General features: G+C 41.0%; 1 protein-coding gene across 8 annotated transcripts in view; it reads left to right on the top strand.

Annotated features, from left to right (window-relative positions):
- The window catches only part of TNRC6C (trinucleotide repeat containing adaptor 6C), a 115627-nt gene that overhangs the window by 86128 nt on the left and 9772 nt on the right, over positions 1-19727 (top strand). For 6 of the 8 annotated variants that reach the window (XM_081897442.1, XM_081897438.1, XM_081897437.1 and 3 more), the window contains 8 exons: positions 2176-2322; positions 3235-3354; positions 5260-5343; positions 5632-5863; positions 6645-6812; positions 8267-8458; positions 8885-9028; positions 15570-15686. In XM_081897442.1, the coding sequence (XP_081753568.1) occupies positions 2176-2322; positions 3235-3354; positions 5260-5343; positions 5632-5863; positions 6645-6812; positions 8267-8458; positions 8885-9028; positions 15570-15686 (1204 nt within the window). The remainder of the gene's footprint in view (positions 1-2175; positions 2323-3234; positions 3355-5259; positions 5344-5631; positions 5864-6644; positions 6813-8266; positions 8459-8884; positions 9029-15569; positions 15687-19727) is intronic. The other 2 variants (XM_081897440.1, XM_081897441.1) reach the window with 1 other exon arrangement.

Here is a 19727-nt window from a genome sequence, read left to right as displayed (position 1 = left end):
TCATTTTAAGGCTCCTTTTTCTCAAAGGTAAAGTAGTGAATGAAAAGTCAAAAATCAGCTTGTCATCGAAGCGTATTTCAAATGACAGTTGTTACTGCACGCCAAGATTCCCACAGGTCCTTAGCTATAGAACTTGCCCTTACTTGCCCGCAGTTCCTCCCGTCTTTGTTGTTGGGTCCTTTTCTCCTCTGGTGCATCCCGCAGCGTCCCTGCACACTGGCACTCCTTCCCATCCTCACACAGACCATACTTCTTGCCGCTCATAGCTCTTGCCGCTCCTGCTTACTTCCTCTTCGCCTTCTCAGCTCATACACGTTGAAAGGTTTCCCTACACTGGGGCCTTTATATCACTCTTCTCCCCCACCCTCAAGCTTTCTTGGTTGCAGTATGTGCTTGTTAGGTGGAACAGGACCAGTATTCATTTTTAACTGTCCAATCCACACATTTGGTGCTGCTTCCAAGTCTAGATGATAGAGCACTTGACTAGAGAAACCAAATATTTGCCCTTTTGCCATTGCTTACACTGTAATGTCAACGCTGTGCTCTAAAACCGATGGACCAAATTATTTATACAGTGGTACCTCTGGTTACGAACTTAATTCATTCCGGAGGTCCGTTCTTAAGCTGAAACCATTCTTATCCTGAGGCGCGCTTTCACTAATGGGACCTCCCGCTGTGTGCGCACCTCTGGCACACAATTTCCCTTCACATCCTGGAGCAGAATTTGCAACCAGGAGCAGCTACTACTGGGTTAGCAGAGTTCGTAACCCGAAGCATCCGTAGCCAGAAGCGTTTGTAACCAGAGGTACCACTGTATTTGAGCTGGCAAGGCATTGTTAAATGCCAGCATCCTGTTCCTACAGTGGCCAAGCCCACAAGCAAAACAGAAGTTCCTTAGCACTTGTGCTCCTCTGTAACTGGTATTCAGAGGCATATTGGAGATTGGAGATAATGTACAGTATAGCTATTGATAGTCTTATGCTCCATGAATTTGTCTATTCACCCTCTAAGCTATCCAGGGTGGATAGCTTACTGTGTAAAGAAGTTTGTCTGTCTTGAATCTCCTACCATTCAGCTTCAATGGATTATCCCAGGTTCTAATACTGTGAGACTATCCAGTTTCTTGACACCATACGTAATTTGTTTCAGATGCCCCAGTTGCCTTTTGCATGAGCTAAAAAGCCCCAAACATTGTAACTATGTGTCATAGTTGATAATCAGGAAACTACATGGTACAAGTGGTTTTTGTTTCTGTTTTTAAAGCGAAGGTGATAAAAGGATAAGCTGGAATGTTGACCCAAACTTATCAGAATAATAGTAATTCATTTTTACTTTGGCCACATTTGGACATCACACTTAACTATAGTTTAGCATAATATGAAGATGCTTCCTCCCTTCTGCTCAGGCATGACCATTAGGAAGAGCAAACAATGGTCAAAGCAGGATGCCCAAATGCATTCCAGTACCCAAATCTATATTTTTATGACATACATTCCACATGTGCAATGTATTTTTATTTTTATTTTTTTTACTGAAACTAGAGGGGAAAGCTTTATACTATATGTCCAAGGAAAAAAGTCATTTCCTAGATAAAGGTAATTCACATACATGTAGATTATGATTGACTCATTTTGAAAGCGAAATTTAAGCCTGCTTTAGACATGCAACTATCTTTAAGGGTGGCTATTTGTATCTGCATCCAGTTGCTTGCATTGCATTTGATAAGCAATTTCTGTGGCAGATCCCCATGCTGTTGCAGCACTTTCAGTGGCATCATTGCCAGCCTTCTTCTTCCACAAAGTGAACATGCTTGGCTGCGTGAGTAATTTAGGTCAACTGATGTATTTGTACCAAACTCTTACTGATGGTACATGCCTACTGATGTTTCAGTTTGCTATACTTTAAACCAGTGATGGCCATACTTGGCCCTCCAGCTGTTTTGGGACTACAACTCCCCTCACCCCTAGCTAGCAGGACTAGTGGTCAGGGATGATGGGAATTGTAGCCCCAAAACAGCTGGAGGGCCAGGTTTGGCCATCACTGCTTTAAACCCTTCACCTGCTGCTAATCTGCATGAGAGCTCCTTTGTTTGCTAATGTCTTGAGCTAGTCTACAGTGACTGTCACAAGCTATAAAATTGTGAAACCTAAATCTTCTAACCTTGTCATCCCACAGATACCGAGTGGCAATCTGGGTATGTTTGGCAATAGCGGAGCAGCACAAGCCAGGACCATGCAACAGCCGCAGCAACCGCCAGTGCAACCTCTTAACTCATCCCAGCCTAGTCTTCGTGCTCAAGTGCCTCAGTTTCTCTCCCCTCAGGTTAGATTGAGCTCTGTAGCATTAGTGATAGCCAGGGATGCAAACCCAGGTGTCATTAACCACTGGCAGTTGGAAAACAAGGGCCTAGCGGTTAGCACTTGGGTTGTCGGTGAGGTCAGGAGGCAGGTTTCTCCTCCTCACCGGCTCCTCAGTTTTCCAAAAATGGTTGTATCCCTGGCGATGGCCATTTCTGTGCCATAACTAATGCATATTGAGTGGAACACTTAAATGGAAGAAATAATAATATATTCTTAAAGTTATCTGCAGCTAGAGATGGCTGATAGTGCCAATTGGAATAATGCAAACATAAAATATTGACACAACCACACTTACACAACATACTTCTATGAAAGGCACCATGTGTAGAGAAATGCCACAGAGTTTTTAAGTTGCCATGCCAGTTTATTTGAATTACAAAAAATAGCATGTTGTGGGAAAGTTATTAGTGACTCAGGTTGTACCCTACTAAATCATTGCATGTGTGGAATGACTTTTGTGAACAGGGTGGAACTTCCTCTCCCTTTCCTGCCCCTGCACACACCCCAAATCTGCCTTGAGGGTTCCCTCAACCCTCTGGAGCAGTTCTGGGGGGAGAAGAGGGAGAGGAATTTGTGTGGCACTTGCAGAAGTTGTTAGACACATACAATGAGTTGGTTTGATACAACTCTCAAGTATTTATATTTTATGTGTCAGATTTAGAAAGGATGAGCAGTTCTGAAATGAAGGTTTATTTTGCTGTGATATGTTGTGTTTGCTTTCAACACATAGCTTTCTATTAAACAAAAATCACAGCAAGTAACCTAAAAACCACTTTCTTTGGAATTGTCTTGTTTCAACTCTGCAAGGAGTTCAGACCTGTAACCAACACAGCTGTAGTAATGAATATTCACCTTTTACATTCTTTTTCTCCAGGTTCAAGCACAGCTTTTGCAGTTTGCAGCAAAAAACATTGGTCTCAATCCTGCACTATTAACCTCGCCAATTAATCCTCAGCATATGACGATGTTGAACCAGCTCTATCAGCTGCAGCTGGTGAGTTAAAAGCCACAGTGAGAAAGCTATAAATCCAGAAAGAAAATCTTGCATTTAAAGTCACATGGATAGGCATGTTCACTTCAGAAATGATGATTAGACTTGGTTCTGAAAATGAATTTATATACCTACTTGAAACTTAAAAGTTGCTTGATACTTCCAATATGATAAAGACTAAATTCTTTGCTCATTACCATTGGATTGTTCTAAATTTAACTTTTGAAACACATGTATACTGTAACCTCAAAAACAACCTCTGGTACCACTAGTATTACTCAGAATTCTACAATATTTCTGATAGATTCCTGTGTTGTTGTTTTTGCATTGTATGCTAATCTAATAAAATTGATGTTCTGCAATACTTCTTCACCAGTAGATGCAATGGAGCATTATTTCCATTCATTTGTGCAATCAGTCATGCCCTTAATATGCATATATTTTATTGCAAACCTTTCAAAGTTATTGCAAACCAAATCTTTCTAGGACCCAGTCTTCCAGATACCAGTGTAGAATTCAATGTACCCAATGGCAACAACTAATCTTAGGTTTTGAGAAAATTGCCCCATGTTATAAATATAGAACTTCTTTTTATTTCAGTTTTGTGAGCATACAGGAGTATGTACAGATATAACAACAGTGGTATAAATACCTTAAATAAGCTTAAGCGCTAGCCAGAGACCAGGTGTGAATGTATGATTTGAACCATAGTACAGTGGTACCTCTGGCTGCGAACGGGATCCGTTCCAGAGGCCCGTTTGCAACATGAAAAGTGTACAACCCACAGTGGCGCATCTGCGCATGCGCAGGTTGCAATTTGTCGCTTCTGCGCATGCGCGTGACATCATTTTGCACTTCTGCACATGCACGAACGGTGAAACCTGGAAATAACCCTTTCCGGTACTTCCGGGTTGCCACGGGATGTAACCTGAAAGAATGTAACATGAAGCAGACATAATATGAGGTATGACTGTATAGAGGGTTTCAGGTAAGCAACATATGAATTCCACTGGTATCATCTCAATGTATGTGTGCTCCAGGGCTTAGTTTGACAAGCTAAAGGTTCTCTAATCTTTTGGGGGCAAGTAGACACACTTGGAATTTTTAGGAAGTGCTAGGGATGTCAGTCACAAAATGGCTGCCAGGAGGACAGGCCTGAACACAAAATGGCTGCTGTGGAGATGTAGCATAATACCAATAACTGTGGGAGTGGGGGCATGACATACCTTGCTACCAAGGAAAAAGAGACAGCAACACAGAATGGTGTGGCATGCCCCTCTCCCAGTAGCCACCCCATCAAAGGGGGGAAAGTAAATACACCAGCCACCACTACACTTGCTCACAGAGAGCAACTTGGCACCCAGTGAGATGTGGGCATGTTTAAGGGGGCCTGCTTAGTGTAGGAGAGGTGGAGTCGTGGCGACAGAATTGAACAAGAAAGGCAAAAAGTATGAGGGGTTTTTAAAGGGGATATTTATTAAGACCTTTAAGAAGCACCTTGTGGGCAACCTCTGCACACAGTGTTCCTGTTAACTTGAGTCCTAAACCAGGGTTAAGAGAGCAGAATTAGCACGAACCCTGATTAAATGTTTTGTCTACCCTGGGCGTTTGTGATTAGTTCTCTCACATGCTACCAACACTCTATTTGCATCTCTGTGTTTACATTTTCTTGAACAATCATTCAGTTGATGATGCCTTTTCCTCGTCATGTTTTAAATAGCTTTAATTGGCCATGTATTGTTTGCACTCTTGGTCTGAGCTGACTTCTGTCTCTGGGTCTGTTACTTCCTGCAAGGAGGTCTTTGGGAGCATGCATTTGTTTCATATGTTATTTAATGTAGTTGCAGTGAGACCATTGGGCTTCTTCACACTGTGACCTTAGACTTCTTTTTTTCCCTCAACTTGCAGGCGTACCAACGTTTACAAATCCAGCAGCAGATGTTACAGGCTCAGCGTAATGTTTCCGGACCCATCAGACAACAGGAGCAGCAAGTAGGTGCAACTTGTTGACCCAGTTCCAAATGTAAAGCCTCTAACGAATCTAGCATGTTACAAGAAAAAGCTTATTTGTGAAGGAAATCTACTGTGCTGTACGCTTTTATGCAGACATAAATCACAAACGGGGCTGACAGACTTCAGTTTCTCTTACCATATCTGGGATGCATCTAATTCTTAAATCTATTGAATTTATTGTCTGCTGAGTGGTTCTAGAAAAAGTGCCACAAACCTTTGTTCCATCTAGCATTTGCTTACTTTGTTTTATTTTTTCCTTGCTGCCAGGTTGCACGTACAATCAATAACATGCAGCAGCAGATCCAGCAGCACCAGCGCCAGCTGGCCCAGGCCCTGCTTATGAAGCAGCAGCCACCCCCTCCACATCTATCTTTGCACCCCCCTGCAGGCAAATCAGCCATGGATAACTTTTCACCCCATCCCCAGGCTCCTGGCCTATCTGACCTGCAGACCAAAGAGCAACAGTCTTCACCGAACACCTTTGCTCCTTACCCCCTTGGTATGTGCAGTTATTTAAGGACCTATTCAGAAGGATGTAAATTACCTAATTATGTATACATACAGTGATTTAACTTGTTTTAGTCTGGAATGTTTTCTCCTGCATACCTCTGCTTCTTAACTAATTTGGCAACTGTGTCCAAATTATTTATTATCTTTATTAATATGCTACCCAAAAACAAAGTTCTCTGGCAGCTAATCGAAATGGATTGAAACCATCCTCTGCTACCATCTCAGGAAACCAGTGTACGTCACATCCAGTCTCCCATTCCCGTGGGAACCCAACAGTAACGCTGACTGTGGAATGCAAAACAATGTCCCGTGACTGCATTTGCTGCTCAGTGAGGGAAATAGAAACCAACAAACAACATCAAAAAATGGCACAGTGTTAAAAACTTCAGAAGCAGAGAATAAAATCAGTATAACAAAACTTAGGCAGCACTTATACTCTTTTTATCTTGTATAATATTAGAATCCAGGATCCCTGAATGAGTCTGAATGGTAGAAGGTTTAGGACTGACAGAACAAAATAACTTAAGTCTTAAATTAACTTACAGAAAATGTAGTGGTAGGTACCAGTTTAGGTGGTTGTAAGATACTTGGTGGTTGTAATATACTGTCCCTCCCAATTTACTTCTTGGGCCCTTGCTGCTTTAACCCATGTTTGCATTACTTGTAGACGTAAAAAGATTAGCTTGTGACTTCAGCTTAAAGTAAAGTGTGATTAAATGCCAAGAATCGGGGATTAAGGGTTTCTTAATAGCCTGTCTACTTCCTCTTAGCTGGACTGAACCCAAACATGAATGTAAACAGCATGGACATTCCTGGTGGTTTGTCAGTGAAGGACACTTCTCAGTCCCAATCTCGCCTTCCTCAGTGGACACATCCCAACTCAATGGATAATCTCTCCAGTGCTGCTTCTCCACTTGACCAGAATCCTAGCAAGCACGGTATGTGTCATCATTCTAAATACATCAAGTCCAATTGCAAGATTGCACGTTTTTCCGATACAGTGGTACCTCGGGTTAAGTACTTACTTTGTTCCGGAGGTCCGTTCTTAACCTGAAACTGTTCTTAACCTGATGCACCACTTTAGCTAATTGGGCCTCCCACTGCTGCTGCGCCGCCAGAGCACAATTTCTGTTCTCATCCCGAAGCAAAGTTCTTAACCCGAGGTACTATTTCTGGGTTAGCGGAGTCTGTAACCTTAAGCATATGTAACCCGAGATACCACTGTATTCTTTTCCCCCACCCCAGGTTAGCAATGGGCATTGCAAAGTACTTAACAGAATATAAATTTCTCAATGGAACATTTGTATGTGCAAATATCTTATTCTTGTAATTCCCACCACACCCCCACACACATATTACTGCTCATACTGATTTCATTGCTCATATTATTGGTCATAATAAATGTTAATGGCCTAAAAACCAAGAAAGGAAAATCAGTTTGAAAAGTCCAGAACATCAAGCATCTCGACTTTTGAGTGGCTTAGGATAGTCTTATATCAATTTACTGGGAAGTATGCCCCACTGAACTCCATCATATTTAATCTCCAAGCAGGTAAGCATAGAATGCACAGTTAGAAAATTAAATTACACATGTGTTATATTTTTCTCATGAATCCTTAAATCTTAAACTTTATGAGATGTTAAGAGAAGTTGGCAGGGGCGGAGGTTCACTTAGGTGAGCAGTTTCCAAAAAAACACACCCCAAAGAGAGTGCAAAATACCTACCAACTATGTTTGGAATTCATCACATTAATGTAAATTGAATGCAGACTACAACAACTGTATGCAGAGCAGAAGTGAAAATTCAGTATTGCCCTTAGTGTCATACATTTTAGCCCAATACTGAGAGAAACCTATTTTAGCTCCCTGCTCTTGTCTGAAACTCCCATTTTCTAAACTCACAGCTAATACTGTACTGTGCTCTTTAAAAACATTTATATTTTGTGAGTATATTGATAAGATTTTTAAGGATCTTAATCTACTGATCCATATAGCAAAGTGCTTTTGCTGACACTCAGCAAAATACCATGTTGTGTATCTTACATTTTTCATTAGAGTCCTTTTGTTTTAACTTTACTTGACAGTTTTATCAGTAGCAAGTCAGTCCCATGCAGATTTGTTCTGATTTAGACCCAGTAGCAGCTTTAATCTCACAAATCTTTGATAGATAACTTTTGAACTGTGTTAACTACTTTTCAGCCCCAAGTTTAACCTGCTAACTTTCACTTAACTGGCCAGTGCTATAGATGTGTTGTGTGAATGATACTTTGCTTTGCTAATTTCTGTTGAAACAAAGAAAGAAAAATTATAGTGACTACCAATAAGAGAAGGAGTCAAATGTTAACCATGCTCTTAATAATCTTGTGCTGTCTTCCCACCTTCTTTGTTCTAGGTGCTATCCCTGGAGGTCTGAGTATTGGTCCTCCAGGAAAGTCCTCCATTGATGACTCTTATGGCCGGTATGATCTGATTCAAAACAACGAGTCACCAGCTAGTCCTCCTGTAGCCGTTCCTCACAGCTGGTCACGTGCCAAATCTGATAGTGATAAAATCTCCAATGGCTCCAGTATCAACTGGCCACCAGGTAACAAAAAAAATGTGTATTCTAGCTTTTAGAGCTTGAAGGTATCTGAAATGTGATACAAACCCCTTTACTGAGGCAATGCTTTCAGTATCCAAATGTTAACATACTAGTTCAGCTCATTCCAGCTGCAGTCTTCTGCAAGATGAAAGTATGAGGAACATTTTGCCACGCTATTGTTGGACAAGGCATGCAGGCACATAAAATGTTTTATCCTGGTGTGAACTGATACTAGCACTGAATTTGGACAACAAAATCCATCAATCCAAACCTCCCTTATAAAATGTTTTTCTTAAACTTTTTATCAAAATGCCCACCCCATCACCAGAGAGTTGTGTACCTGGTTTCATATTCTGTGCAACGGTACCTTTTCCCACGCATGTGGCTCTTGGTAAGAAATGTGATGTCATCTTATTTCCCCCCAAACAGAATTTCATCCTGGGGTACCATGGAAAGGATTGCAGAACATTGACCCTGAGAATGATCCTGACGTTACACCTGGAAGTGTTCCAACAGGGCCAACTATTAACACCACCATACAAGATGTTAATCGCTATCTACTCAAGAGTGGAGGTAGAGTAATATCCATGTGTCATGTTGCCTTTATTGTTTCCCTTCCTTTCTCTTCAACTTCTGTGTTTTTATAGAATACCCAAGTCTGAAAGCCATCTGTACTCATGAATAGAATTGACATAATTTGCATTTGTATTTGTTCCCTAAGCATTTAGTTTTTAAGCTATAAACAGCCTTGGGTGGCTACAAGTTTAACCAGCAGAATAGCAGAGAACAGCCCTATGTAAACCTTCTCTGCTGGCTGCTTTCCCACCAAAAAAATCACTCCCTTCCAACTGTTCTTTCAGCTTGTGGGAAAGGCTGAGCCAGACAGGGGAATGACTAAGCCGCCCCTTCCTCTCTGCTTTCAATTCACAACCTCCTAGTGCTGAATTTTATCTTATTTTTAAGGCAAATAGAGAAAGATGCACATCACTAAATGTCATGTCTAGTTTTGGTCCTTACACTCATGCAACTCAAAACTGTGCCTGAATATCTACTGTATTTCATAATAGCCGTTTCTGCTTGAACATCTGCCTTGGGTTTTGATTTATTTTGACTTTGACCTGTAAGGGTATCATTTGAAGATTTCATCATCATCTTTGAAATTTTAAGCCTGTACACGTTTTAGTTTAGTGGACAAGTCTTCCATGTTCATCAGAAGTTGCTATGTCACTCTTGAGCTTCAGTAAAGATTTCCTTTTCCTGTACATTACAGCTGTGAAGTCATAACCCAGTTACAATCAGCTGTCCTGTTAACAAGAAAGTGAATATCCTAAATCTCATATGGGGTGTCATTTGTGATGAGAAAATGGGCTGACCCATCACTAAACCCAGAAAAATAAAAATAGAGTGAATGTTCTTTGTAACATCTTTATCTGAGCTTCCTCAAACACCAGGCTATTGACTGTACTAACTGGATTCTAAAGTAGCAGAAACAAGCGCTGCATCTGAAGATGCCTAGCTTATATTGAAGTGACTTGCACTGCCCGGTGGAAGTCCAGTAGCAACAATACTAACTGGAGTATAGTTGTGTTGGTAATTTACATTTAACAGGCCTCCCAGTTATAGATTGAGCTGCTTCACTCACTATCTTCAAGGATCACTATGAATCAGTTTTGTCCTTAGAAGTTCTGTACGTTTGGATGTATTTTTCAGCTATGTTCTTGGATTTATCGGCTGGAAAAAATAATTGTTTGTCTCTGTTACGCCACCTATGTACATTTTACATAGAAGTTAGACACATAAGAATAAGAGATTACAGTCAGTAGTAGACATCTGCATGTATGTACAAAGCTCTCTGCCTTTTGTTTCCTACATGTGCTGTAATACCATTCTTCTCAACCCAGGCTGTAAATCATAAGGCCAGTGAACTTAGTGTATCTCCCTTTCCTGCCTGGTGGCATCCCTTTGGAATTTAAGGGAATTCAAAATAGCCATTATTTGTGGTCCTTTGCCTCATATTTGTGGGAGCCTTGAAAACCCATCAAAGATGGGGGGGGGGGGGGTTGAAAGGATGCATGCACAACTACATTTGCCTTGGCCCTTTTCTCCCTAGATTCCAGGATAGAAGTGGTGCCAGATTTTTGCCGCTTATTCACCCACCCAGCTGCACTGAATGACCCTTTTGCATTCTGTGATCTATGATTAGCTCCTTTTTAACAGTTTAATGGCAACTGTGGAGTGTGCAGTGGAAATAACTGAGCTGAGGTGCTGGTATGCAGTTTCTATCATTTCCTGGCAGAAAGGAAAGGGGTTTCCTTTTCCTTCCACCATTTTCACAATTATAACTCATTTCCAAGATTCTGTTTCTATCATCATGAAGACATACAGGTACTATATGGCTGCAAATAGCAGCTTCAGTGGATGAGTGAGGGGCAGTTTTCATTAGGTGTTAGCTCCTTGCTTTTCCCCAGTACCAGCATCCTAATTGGATTCATGACAGATAAACACCCTGGACCCGCTCTTAAACTGTTAAAAACAACAACACAACAACAACCTAGAAACATCTAATTTGATTCTGAGATTATTTCACTGCTGAGCATTACTTTGGTTGAGGGACCAAACTCCACAAGGCAGAGGTGGAAATGAGGGGGGAGAGATGGTAATGAGAGTGTAGACTTGTGGAGTGGGGGAGAGGAATCATAAGTTGTAGAGAAAAAATGGAAATTTGGATACTAAGAGATCTGTACAGGGGGAAGAAGAGTGCTATAGGAAGCATAGAAAAAAATAGGGGAGTGATGGCGGAAACACCTATGGATAGAGAAGCAGAAAAATACAGGATTCGAAGAAAGAATAAAGTAGGCTGTTTCCCAGTATAGAAAGAAAAGTGGTTAACAAAGAATGGGTTAAAGAAAATGCAGCATTAAAATTTTCAAGAAAAATGAGTTTCAGTTATTAACCATATGATGTAGTACTCTTGCATTAGTAAAAATATAAAATTAGCCCTCAGTTTGACTGAACTCCAAACTATGATTAGAAGTTGTACAGCCCTGTTCTAATGCAGAAGCTATTCATCCCATAGGCAAAGCTGTTTTCATACTGTAAAGTAGAAATTGATGTTGTAAAATATTATGGAAACCAGAAAAACTTACGGAAAATATTTATTTTGTATAATTCTGTGAACATTTATACATGTGGACTCCTCAATAATGAAGTGGCCAGGTTCATGGTTCAGAAATCACATTCCAATCCTTCACCACCCCACCCCAAAAGAGTTGTGATTCCCTTTTCTGTTTTAGAGCTTCCTCTAACCACAGTTTGCCATCAAAATTAGGCAAATTAGTACTAACCTCCAAACATCATTTGACCCATAGTTTAAAGTGGATTTACCAACTGAATTGTCTCCGACCAATCTTTTGAAAGGAAAAGTGTGGGTAATAGAAGGAGAGTAGATTGTTCTGGATGGGGAAACCAAGGTGGTGAAAAGAGCAGGATATATTTTTACTGCACATACTGTGAACAGTGAAGCCTTTTGCAGATGACAAGATTTTTCTAACATTTGAAGCATTCCTAAGACTCTCAGGGCTCAGCATCAGAATGCACATATAGAATCATGGAAACTTGTTTTGTTTATGTGTTGCTTCTTGGTTATTATATTGCACAATGAAAAATTATCTGCATTTTTTTAATGCAAAGTTAATTTTAGTATGGTTGACATAATTCCTGTGACTTTGCTACTAGCTGAGGCACCCTGATGCCTATTTATCAGCACATCTTTGTATGCATACTTACTACCATAAATTTATCTATCTTATACATGCTGCCTGGATGTTCAGGTTCTCTGTTAGTAATACAAAAATACCCTGTACATTCAGTATTGAGTGTTGTTCTTTCAGCAGCTGGCATGAGCACAGCTGTGAATGCATTGCCAGAGATGTCTTCTTACAGTCATTAATGACTGTGCCTTCTGCTAGAGGTTGCAGACAAATCTTCACCCACAGCTGTTTCTGTATTACAGCTATTTGCCCTCAATGCAGATTGAATGTTCTGTCATGCCTTTTTGTCATGATCATTGACAGTTCCACTTTACCTGCATCAAATCTAGGTCACCGTTCTTAGATTCACACCTTTTCCAGTTCATTTTCTCTCATTGTATATGAGGATAGAGGGCATCATACCTGCAATCTTCACACCAAAATAGATTGTCTGTGTTTGGACATAATGTTAAACCACAGTAAAATGTTATTAAAATGTGCCTCAATTCCCCTTGGGCTTGGGCTCACCCTCTTCCCCCTGTGATGCAAGCACAAGGAGATCATTTGAAAACTAGACTGTGGTTAGACTTAACTATGGTTAGTGAAAATAGGCCAGCTTCATAAATTATGGTTCAAAGTTGGCTTATTGTCACTAACCATAGTTAAGATGCACTGGTTTGGACATGGTAATTCCTCCTCACGGCCATGTTGGAAGAGAGGTGGATAGAATGCAAGCCCACAAAATGATTGGGCTTGTTCTCAATTGCTAAATTATGCTTTAGTTACTCTGAACCTACCCAGTGTCTTCAGTGCAAGATCTCTCTTCTCAGGCTTTTACTCTTTCACTGGTGTATTTTTACCACAGTATCTGCATTGCTGCAACTTTGACTTACTTCAGCTGTAATGCCAAACCATGCTTTTTCATTAAATGAATGAGCCTCAGGCTGACTTATTATTTCCTTTCCTCAGATGTTTCAGTTCTTTCCCACACTTCCTGGTTCTTAGCAAACACAGAACTAGAAACCATCATTTGATCTTGGTTTCTAGTTCTGGTTTGGAGGCAAACCATGCTGAAATGGCAAACTATGCTTTGCTGAGAACTTGGAAGTATGGGAAGAAATCAGAATACATGAGGGAATGAATGAATGAATGCACAAGCGTGTGAGGTTCATTCATGTGAGCTGAGCCATAGGGTTGTGTTCAGCTAAGTTTACTCATGGCAGACCCACTGAAATCAATGAACATGACTAAGTTAGGTCTAAGTGAAATGGGTCTACTCTGAGTAAAATTTAGGTATATACCACTTAAAATCTTCTTACATTTGTTGCCTCAATGTCTGTAAGCATTCTGCTTCCAAGACTTTTAAAGAAATTTTAGTAATATTTTCCTTTCATAATTTTCCATAGAAAATGTGCTAAGGCAGGATCACCACCATATATGGAGAACATATAATCAGGTTGATTTGCTGATTTCCTGGAAGCATGGGAGCCATTCAAGTATATATATGCTCATGGGAACTAAAGCACTGGTTTCATGCAACACTCACTGACTGCTCAACTGACTTCCTCATAGTCTGGGATGATGCAGTCCACATGAGTGTGGGATACGCAAAATATTATGTAGCATCATGCAGTTTCTTTACTGTTGGTTTTTCACTGGAGCATTGATCCTGGAGCAGAAGTTATCACACAACTTTGTGTTACAATTGGTTTTAGTATGTATAGTTATCTTGTTATGAAATACTTGTACAAGATAACGGCCAACCTTTTTCGAGACTCAGAAAATAACATCAACTTTCCATTTTCTGAATTTATATATATTGGACATTATCTTCTTGTAGGGGTAGTAAATGTAGGCAAAAAGCTCAACTAGGCTCGGAAGAGATCTGCTTCCCCTCTGCCCCCCCCCAAGCCTCACAGACATGCATGCAGGTGGTTGTGATAGGATGTTAGACAGAAAGGAGCATCTCTGTACATCTCATGCATGCCAGTCCAGTCCAATACAAGATACTTACACTATGACCACAAGTAACTTGCAAGGCATGGAGAGAAGGGGCTGGATATGTGAGGCATGCACAGATGTCCCATCACAGTGCCTGCATATTTTTCAGTGTTTGAGCAGGCAGAGAAATAAAAACCAGGGAGCCCTATTAGAGTCCTCTGAATGTGGGTGCTGCAGCCGCACAGCATATGGATCGGCCCTGTGTTATTACTGAAAATGCTGGATGCAAGAGCAAGACGTACTGCAGCAACCAGTTACTGAAGAGTGATTCTCCTATTTAAAAAACCATTCACATATACATCTAGTTTTCACAACAATATAGCAAGGTATCTCAAGCAGAGGATATATTCACACAACACAATCTACCATAGATGAGTTCAACATGGGATCCTTAAGCCTTTAAGATGAATGGCTGATGTTTGCTCCACCACATCTGAAAACTTGGATGGTCCCTTAATTTATTAGAATAGAGTTGTTGTCCACTTGTATAGTAATGCTAATGTTAGATTGGATTCGATTATTTGGGCTTTCCCCCTTGAGATTCTTCCTTCATATATAAGTTACCCATACCAACAAGATGCCATGTGTGTAAGTCATGTTTAGCCTTTCTGACTATATAAATAACTTCTAAAGTAATTTGTGTGCCTCTGTCTAAGAAGCATTACAACAGTATTTATAATTCCAGGTGGCTTCTAGCAACTTGACCACCCTATTGGTTTTCAACAGCCTGAATGTGGCAGTTGCACAGTGGCTGCAGAGCACTAGACCTGACACTCGGCTCCCAGGGCAGATCTGTGGAGGCATTTGGTCCTGCAGCTCTGGCCTTGGCCTGTGATGTGACTTATTTTGCTGCGGCTTGTGGGAACATCCTATGCCACAAAGCTGGAGGGGGTGGGATTGGCTGGCAACAGTTGCAGGGATTCTCGAAGGCAAGTGGGGCCGAGATGAGCACATCTGTCTGACCTGCCTAGCACAGAACGATGCTTTTAACTTTCTGACACATGGGTCACCACAACTGATATAGCTGCATTTTCATAAACATTTTTCATCTACGATTCATGTATCCTGGATACGGTGGCAATGAATGTCACCTTCTTGGAAATAACAGTTTAAGGAGAGTTAGAATGTATCCTTCTGCATGGGCACAACTACCCTTGTCACTGTGCCACCCTTTTTTGTACTTAGTTCTGCTGCATCGGATCATGCTTCCTATAACATTTCATTCCTAGACTTCAAAGGCAAGGCTGGGTTAGCATCTTACCTTGCATGGTTTCTGTTTGCACATGACGGTGTTAGAATTGCATATGCTACAGTAGACACCATTCTGCCCATCTTTCTTAGTTGCTTCTTTGCTGGTTCTGCAGGGTCATCCCCAACATCATCTCAGAATGCCACGCTGCCTTCATCGAGTGCCTGGCCACTTAGTGCCTCCGGCTACAGTAGCTCTTTCAGCAGCATTGCATCCGCACCTAGCATTGCAGGTACGACCAATGGTCTTTCTATTTAGAGTCCCTCTTTATCCACAAAGAGAGGAGGTTCTTGAAAGGCTTCTGCTCAATGTGGTACTGATGGTCCTATAGGTGTGCCGCATGTCTTTTGCATACTGTGCTCCTTCAGTCCAGTAACTGTCTTTAGAGTTTGGCAGTGATGAATATGTAATGGGGATGTTTGGAACTGAAAATACTTCAAAATGAGAAACATAAATTAGATAGAGTGCCAATGCCTTGGTGCATATTGGACTAAATTCTGTTCATGGAACCAGGAAAGCTTTTGACCGTCATTCAAACTAGCTTATACTGTTTCATCAACAGAAGTTGTGGAATAAAGAGCATAGCTTGTCTGATGTTGTGTTTCTCATTTCCTGGAAATAAGTTGATCAATACAACCAAAGTCTTTCGCTTCTCCATGTTCTCCCTTCCCTTCCCAACTTTGCCTACCTATCTCGGCAAATGTCTTGATGAAGCAGAAAGTGGGCAGTGTGGTCACTGTCAACATATATGTGGCTGAAATTCCATTGCATTATTTCTAACACATACCCAGCAATTTTCAAGATGCTGTCAGCAATCTTGCTTTGTTCAGCCACCCTGGGGCCAATAGGTGCAAGTGGACTCAATTGGGAAAAGGGGGTCAGGGTGGGGGGCAGCAACAAATTGTGTCCTTATTGCTCATCTCTAAATTCTCAAGTGGCCTTCTTGATCGTGCCCTTTTCATATGATGCATCTTGTTACAAAATGAACACCTGTGCTTGTATTGTAAAGGTAAGATTTGTTTCCAAACAATAAATAGCTTGCCTTATTCGGGGCCAGCCTAAACTTTTGCCAAATTGAAGCAAAAAGCCCTACTGTCTTGGTCCTGTGACTTCCTCTTTGACCTGGGGAAGGGGTGAACAAAACAGGCCATAAAAGGTTTTTTGGCAATGCTTAGCCTGGTTTTCTTCCCAACGCCATAGATAGGAAAAGGTGATGAGCTTGATCCCTTCATGTTGTAGGAGTTCATGGGGAGGCCCAGCTTCTCCTCCTCCTTCTCTCCTCTCTTTTCTCTTCATTTCAAAAGGAATAGGGTCGTTTCTGTGCACATGTTTTGTTCCTACCTGGAGACAGGGGCTAGGTCAGCAAAGTGGAGGGTAACTTGTGCCTTATCTCACATTGCCCATGAACCAGGAAGGAAGCAGCCAGTGCGGCTTTTAATCACTCTGGAAGGAATTGTGCCATGCACCCCCACATTGCATATCACACACTAGAAGGGGTGGGGCACAATGCTTTTACTACGAGAACAGGTGCTTGCTGCTTGCTTTTTTCCTGAGCAGTGCTGAGGAGTTTGTATATGCAAACTTTCTCAAGTTACCCTTGCCACTGCCACCTAATTTTCTCCCAGAGACGTGGGGCTTCAACCTGCAGATACTGCCAGGCCTACCCTAACTAGAATCAAAATGCCAGCAATGTTGCAGTTATAAATTTATGCATTTTAATTGATTGGCCAAAATAAGACACTTAACATCTAGCAGATAGGTAATTTTTGAGAGCCTTGATCAAAATGTTAATATGTTGACATGATACTGTTTTATTTTGGTCTCCAGACTGAAGACTGTGAGGGTATTGGGTTTCCCACTGCTGAAAATGGAAAGGAATGCTGAACTCCTTTTCAGCCAGCAACTGGACAGCCCATGGATCTGATGTTTTTTTTACTGTAGCCCAAAACCTCAAAAATATTTTGAACATTTATTTTTCCTGCTTTTGAGTTACATGGTCTTCTTACAGTACTTTGGCCCCCTTGATGTAAACAATATGTAACTTACCACCAAAGCAGGATGCAGGCCTAGATAGTCCAAATGATAATTCCAGTAACTGTGAATTTCTTAATGGGCAGTTTAAGCTGAAATCTGTAAGTAATAGGGAAAGCTCAGCTGTTTTTCTTTACTAAGCCCACACTGCCTGAAGTCCTGAGAAACTGGTGTACAGCTGGAATCTTATACTCTGTTTCAGATCTCCCCTCTCCACGGGCTTGCTTTGGGAACCATATGGGGCAAACAACACAGACTAGACACCAAAAACAGCTACATGAGCACAGGTCTGCATGAATGCAAATGATCTTGGTGGGTTGTGGAAACTTTTTCCACAGCTCACCAATGTCATTTACATTCATGCAGACCTGTGCTCAGGTAGCCATGATTTTGGTTTCTTATATTTATGTACCCATTAAGGCTTGTATCCAACCAAGTTCTTCTTTCAGCTCAAGGGCTTTTGTCTGTGCAGTGGAATATCTTCTTCCCATGTGCCACTCTCCCCAAATCTGTTCTGGGGGGGGGGGTTCCCCCAACTCTCCTGAGCAGATGACATGCATGGGGACAAGAGACGGAAAGGAAATTCCATTGCACAGGCAGAAGTCCTGCATTAAAAGGACAGCCTCAGTGGATACAATCTTAAATCTTCAGCTCTTTAGTTTAAGCAGTAAAGCATGTATTTTTAAAAGATTACCTGTTAACAATTCTTTAAAAGGAAATAAAACAAGTTTACTTACCCTTAATTTTAATTTTTATGCACTGCTCCTTCATGTAGCTTTTCTCCTTCTACTATTTTTACTTATCATTTATCTACTTCAACCATTTATATACTGCTTAACAACGTAAGTCTCTGGTGAATTGTGCACTGACCATGTGAGAACCAGTGACATAATGGTAAAACTGTTTTGAAAATGTTTTCTTTTTAAAAAAATGAAGATTCAACATTGAATATTACTTTTAAATCAGACTCATATGGTTTGTAAGACCATTTTTGCAGCATTTAACATTTTTATCCTTTGAGTTCATCTTGTTGAAAAAATTGTATCTAGAAGGAGAACCAACTTGACTGCAGGTGAATTCACACACATCACAGCTGTACAGTTTGCATACAACATAAGGACTAGGTCCTGGTCCCCCCCCTTTTTTTAAGGAAGGCCACACAAGTTTGAGATTCACATTGGGACAAGGCTGTGTGTTTAAGTAACACTCTCACAGCACAGGGCATACTCCATGGTAAATGTGTTTAGTACTGCATGTGTGAATCAGCTTCCTCTCTTTATATGCATGTGAAAATATTTTAAGGCTGGGAAGTTATCTTGCATTTTTCTTACTGACCTCTAAGTACATCATTTATATGATTGATGCTTAATAATGTGCTTTTCTTTGCTTTCGTTGAACACATACCATTCATTTCTGGTAGTGATGATTAAAAGGAATCAGAAAGGGATGTGTGATTGCAGGAATAAATGTTGTGCCATGAGGGGTCCTTGTGGAAACATTTCAGATTAATATAGGAGATAACAAGATGAGGAACTCCCTTTTCTCTTTCACTCCCTCATCAGAAAGAAGGAGAGAAAGGTGTTTCTCTCATTTCTGGGATGGCAGTTGAGAGGTCAACTCTCTCCCCTCTGAGAGCCAAGGTACAAGAATGCCAATGATAGTGTAGATTCAGTAATACTTTATTCAGTAATAAAGGATGCATAAGGAGCAAGATCTCCCTGTCTCTTGCATCCTTCATTCCCATCATCCTTTCCCCACAGATAACAGGAGAGGAAACAGTTAACATATTGTTAAGCAAGAAACAGCCTGATGTGGTCTCTTACTGCTTTCAGGCTATCTAGAAACAGTTGGAGAGCACCCAGGGTAATTGCTGGGCAATAACTTAAGATGTCAGCAATTCTCTTCCTGTGGATAGAGAAGGAGGAGGAGGAAGAGGAGAAGGCATGAAATATGGTGATGGGGCAATGGGGCTTGTCAGCAGATCACTTTTGGAACTAGCAGGGGACTTGATCCACCATAACCTCTAGCATACCCAGAAACAAACATGACAGTTCCTCCAGTTCAAGAAGAAAAAAGACTAATGTTATGTGCCAGTCATTTAAAACCTGTAAGTAACTTGTTTTATTCAGAAGTCAGATTAATTTCAGATCTTACAGTTTGGACTCTGGAAGCATTCGCTAATGGGACTTTTGTCCAAACCAGGAGGAACAAATCTGGGATCTTTAAAGGCTGCGGATTAATT

The sequence above is a fragment of the Podarcis melisellensis genome (assembly GCF_964234715.1).
Source record: "Podarcis melisellensis genome assembly, chromosome: 2".
Classification (NCBI taxonomy): domain Eukaryota; kingdom Metazoa; phylum Chordata; class Lepidosauria; order Squamata; family Lacertidae; genus Podarcis; species Podarcis melisellensis.
The sequence above is the reverse complement of the archived record's forward strand: the minus strand, read 5'-3'. Positions and strand labels throughout refer to the sequence as shown.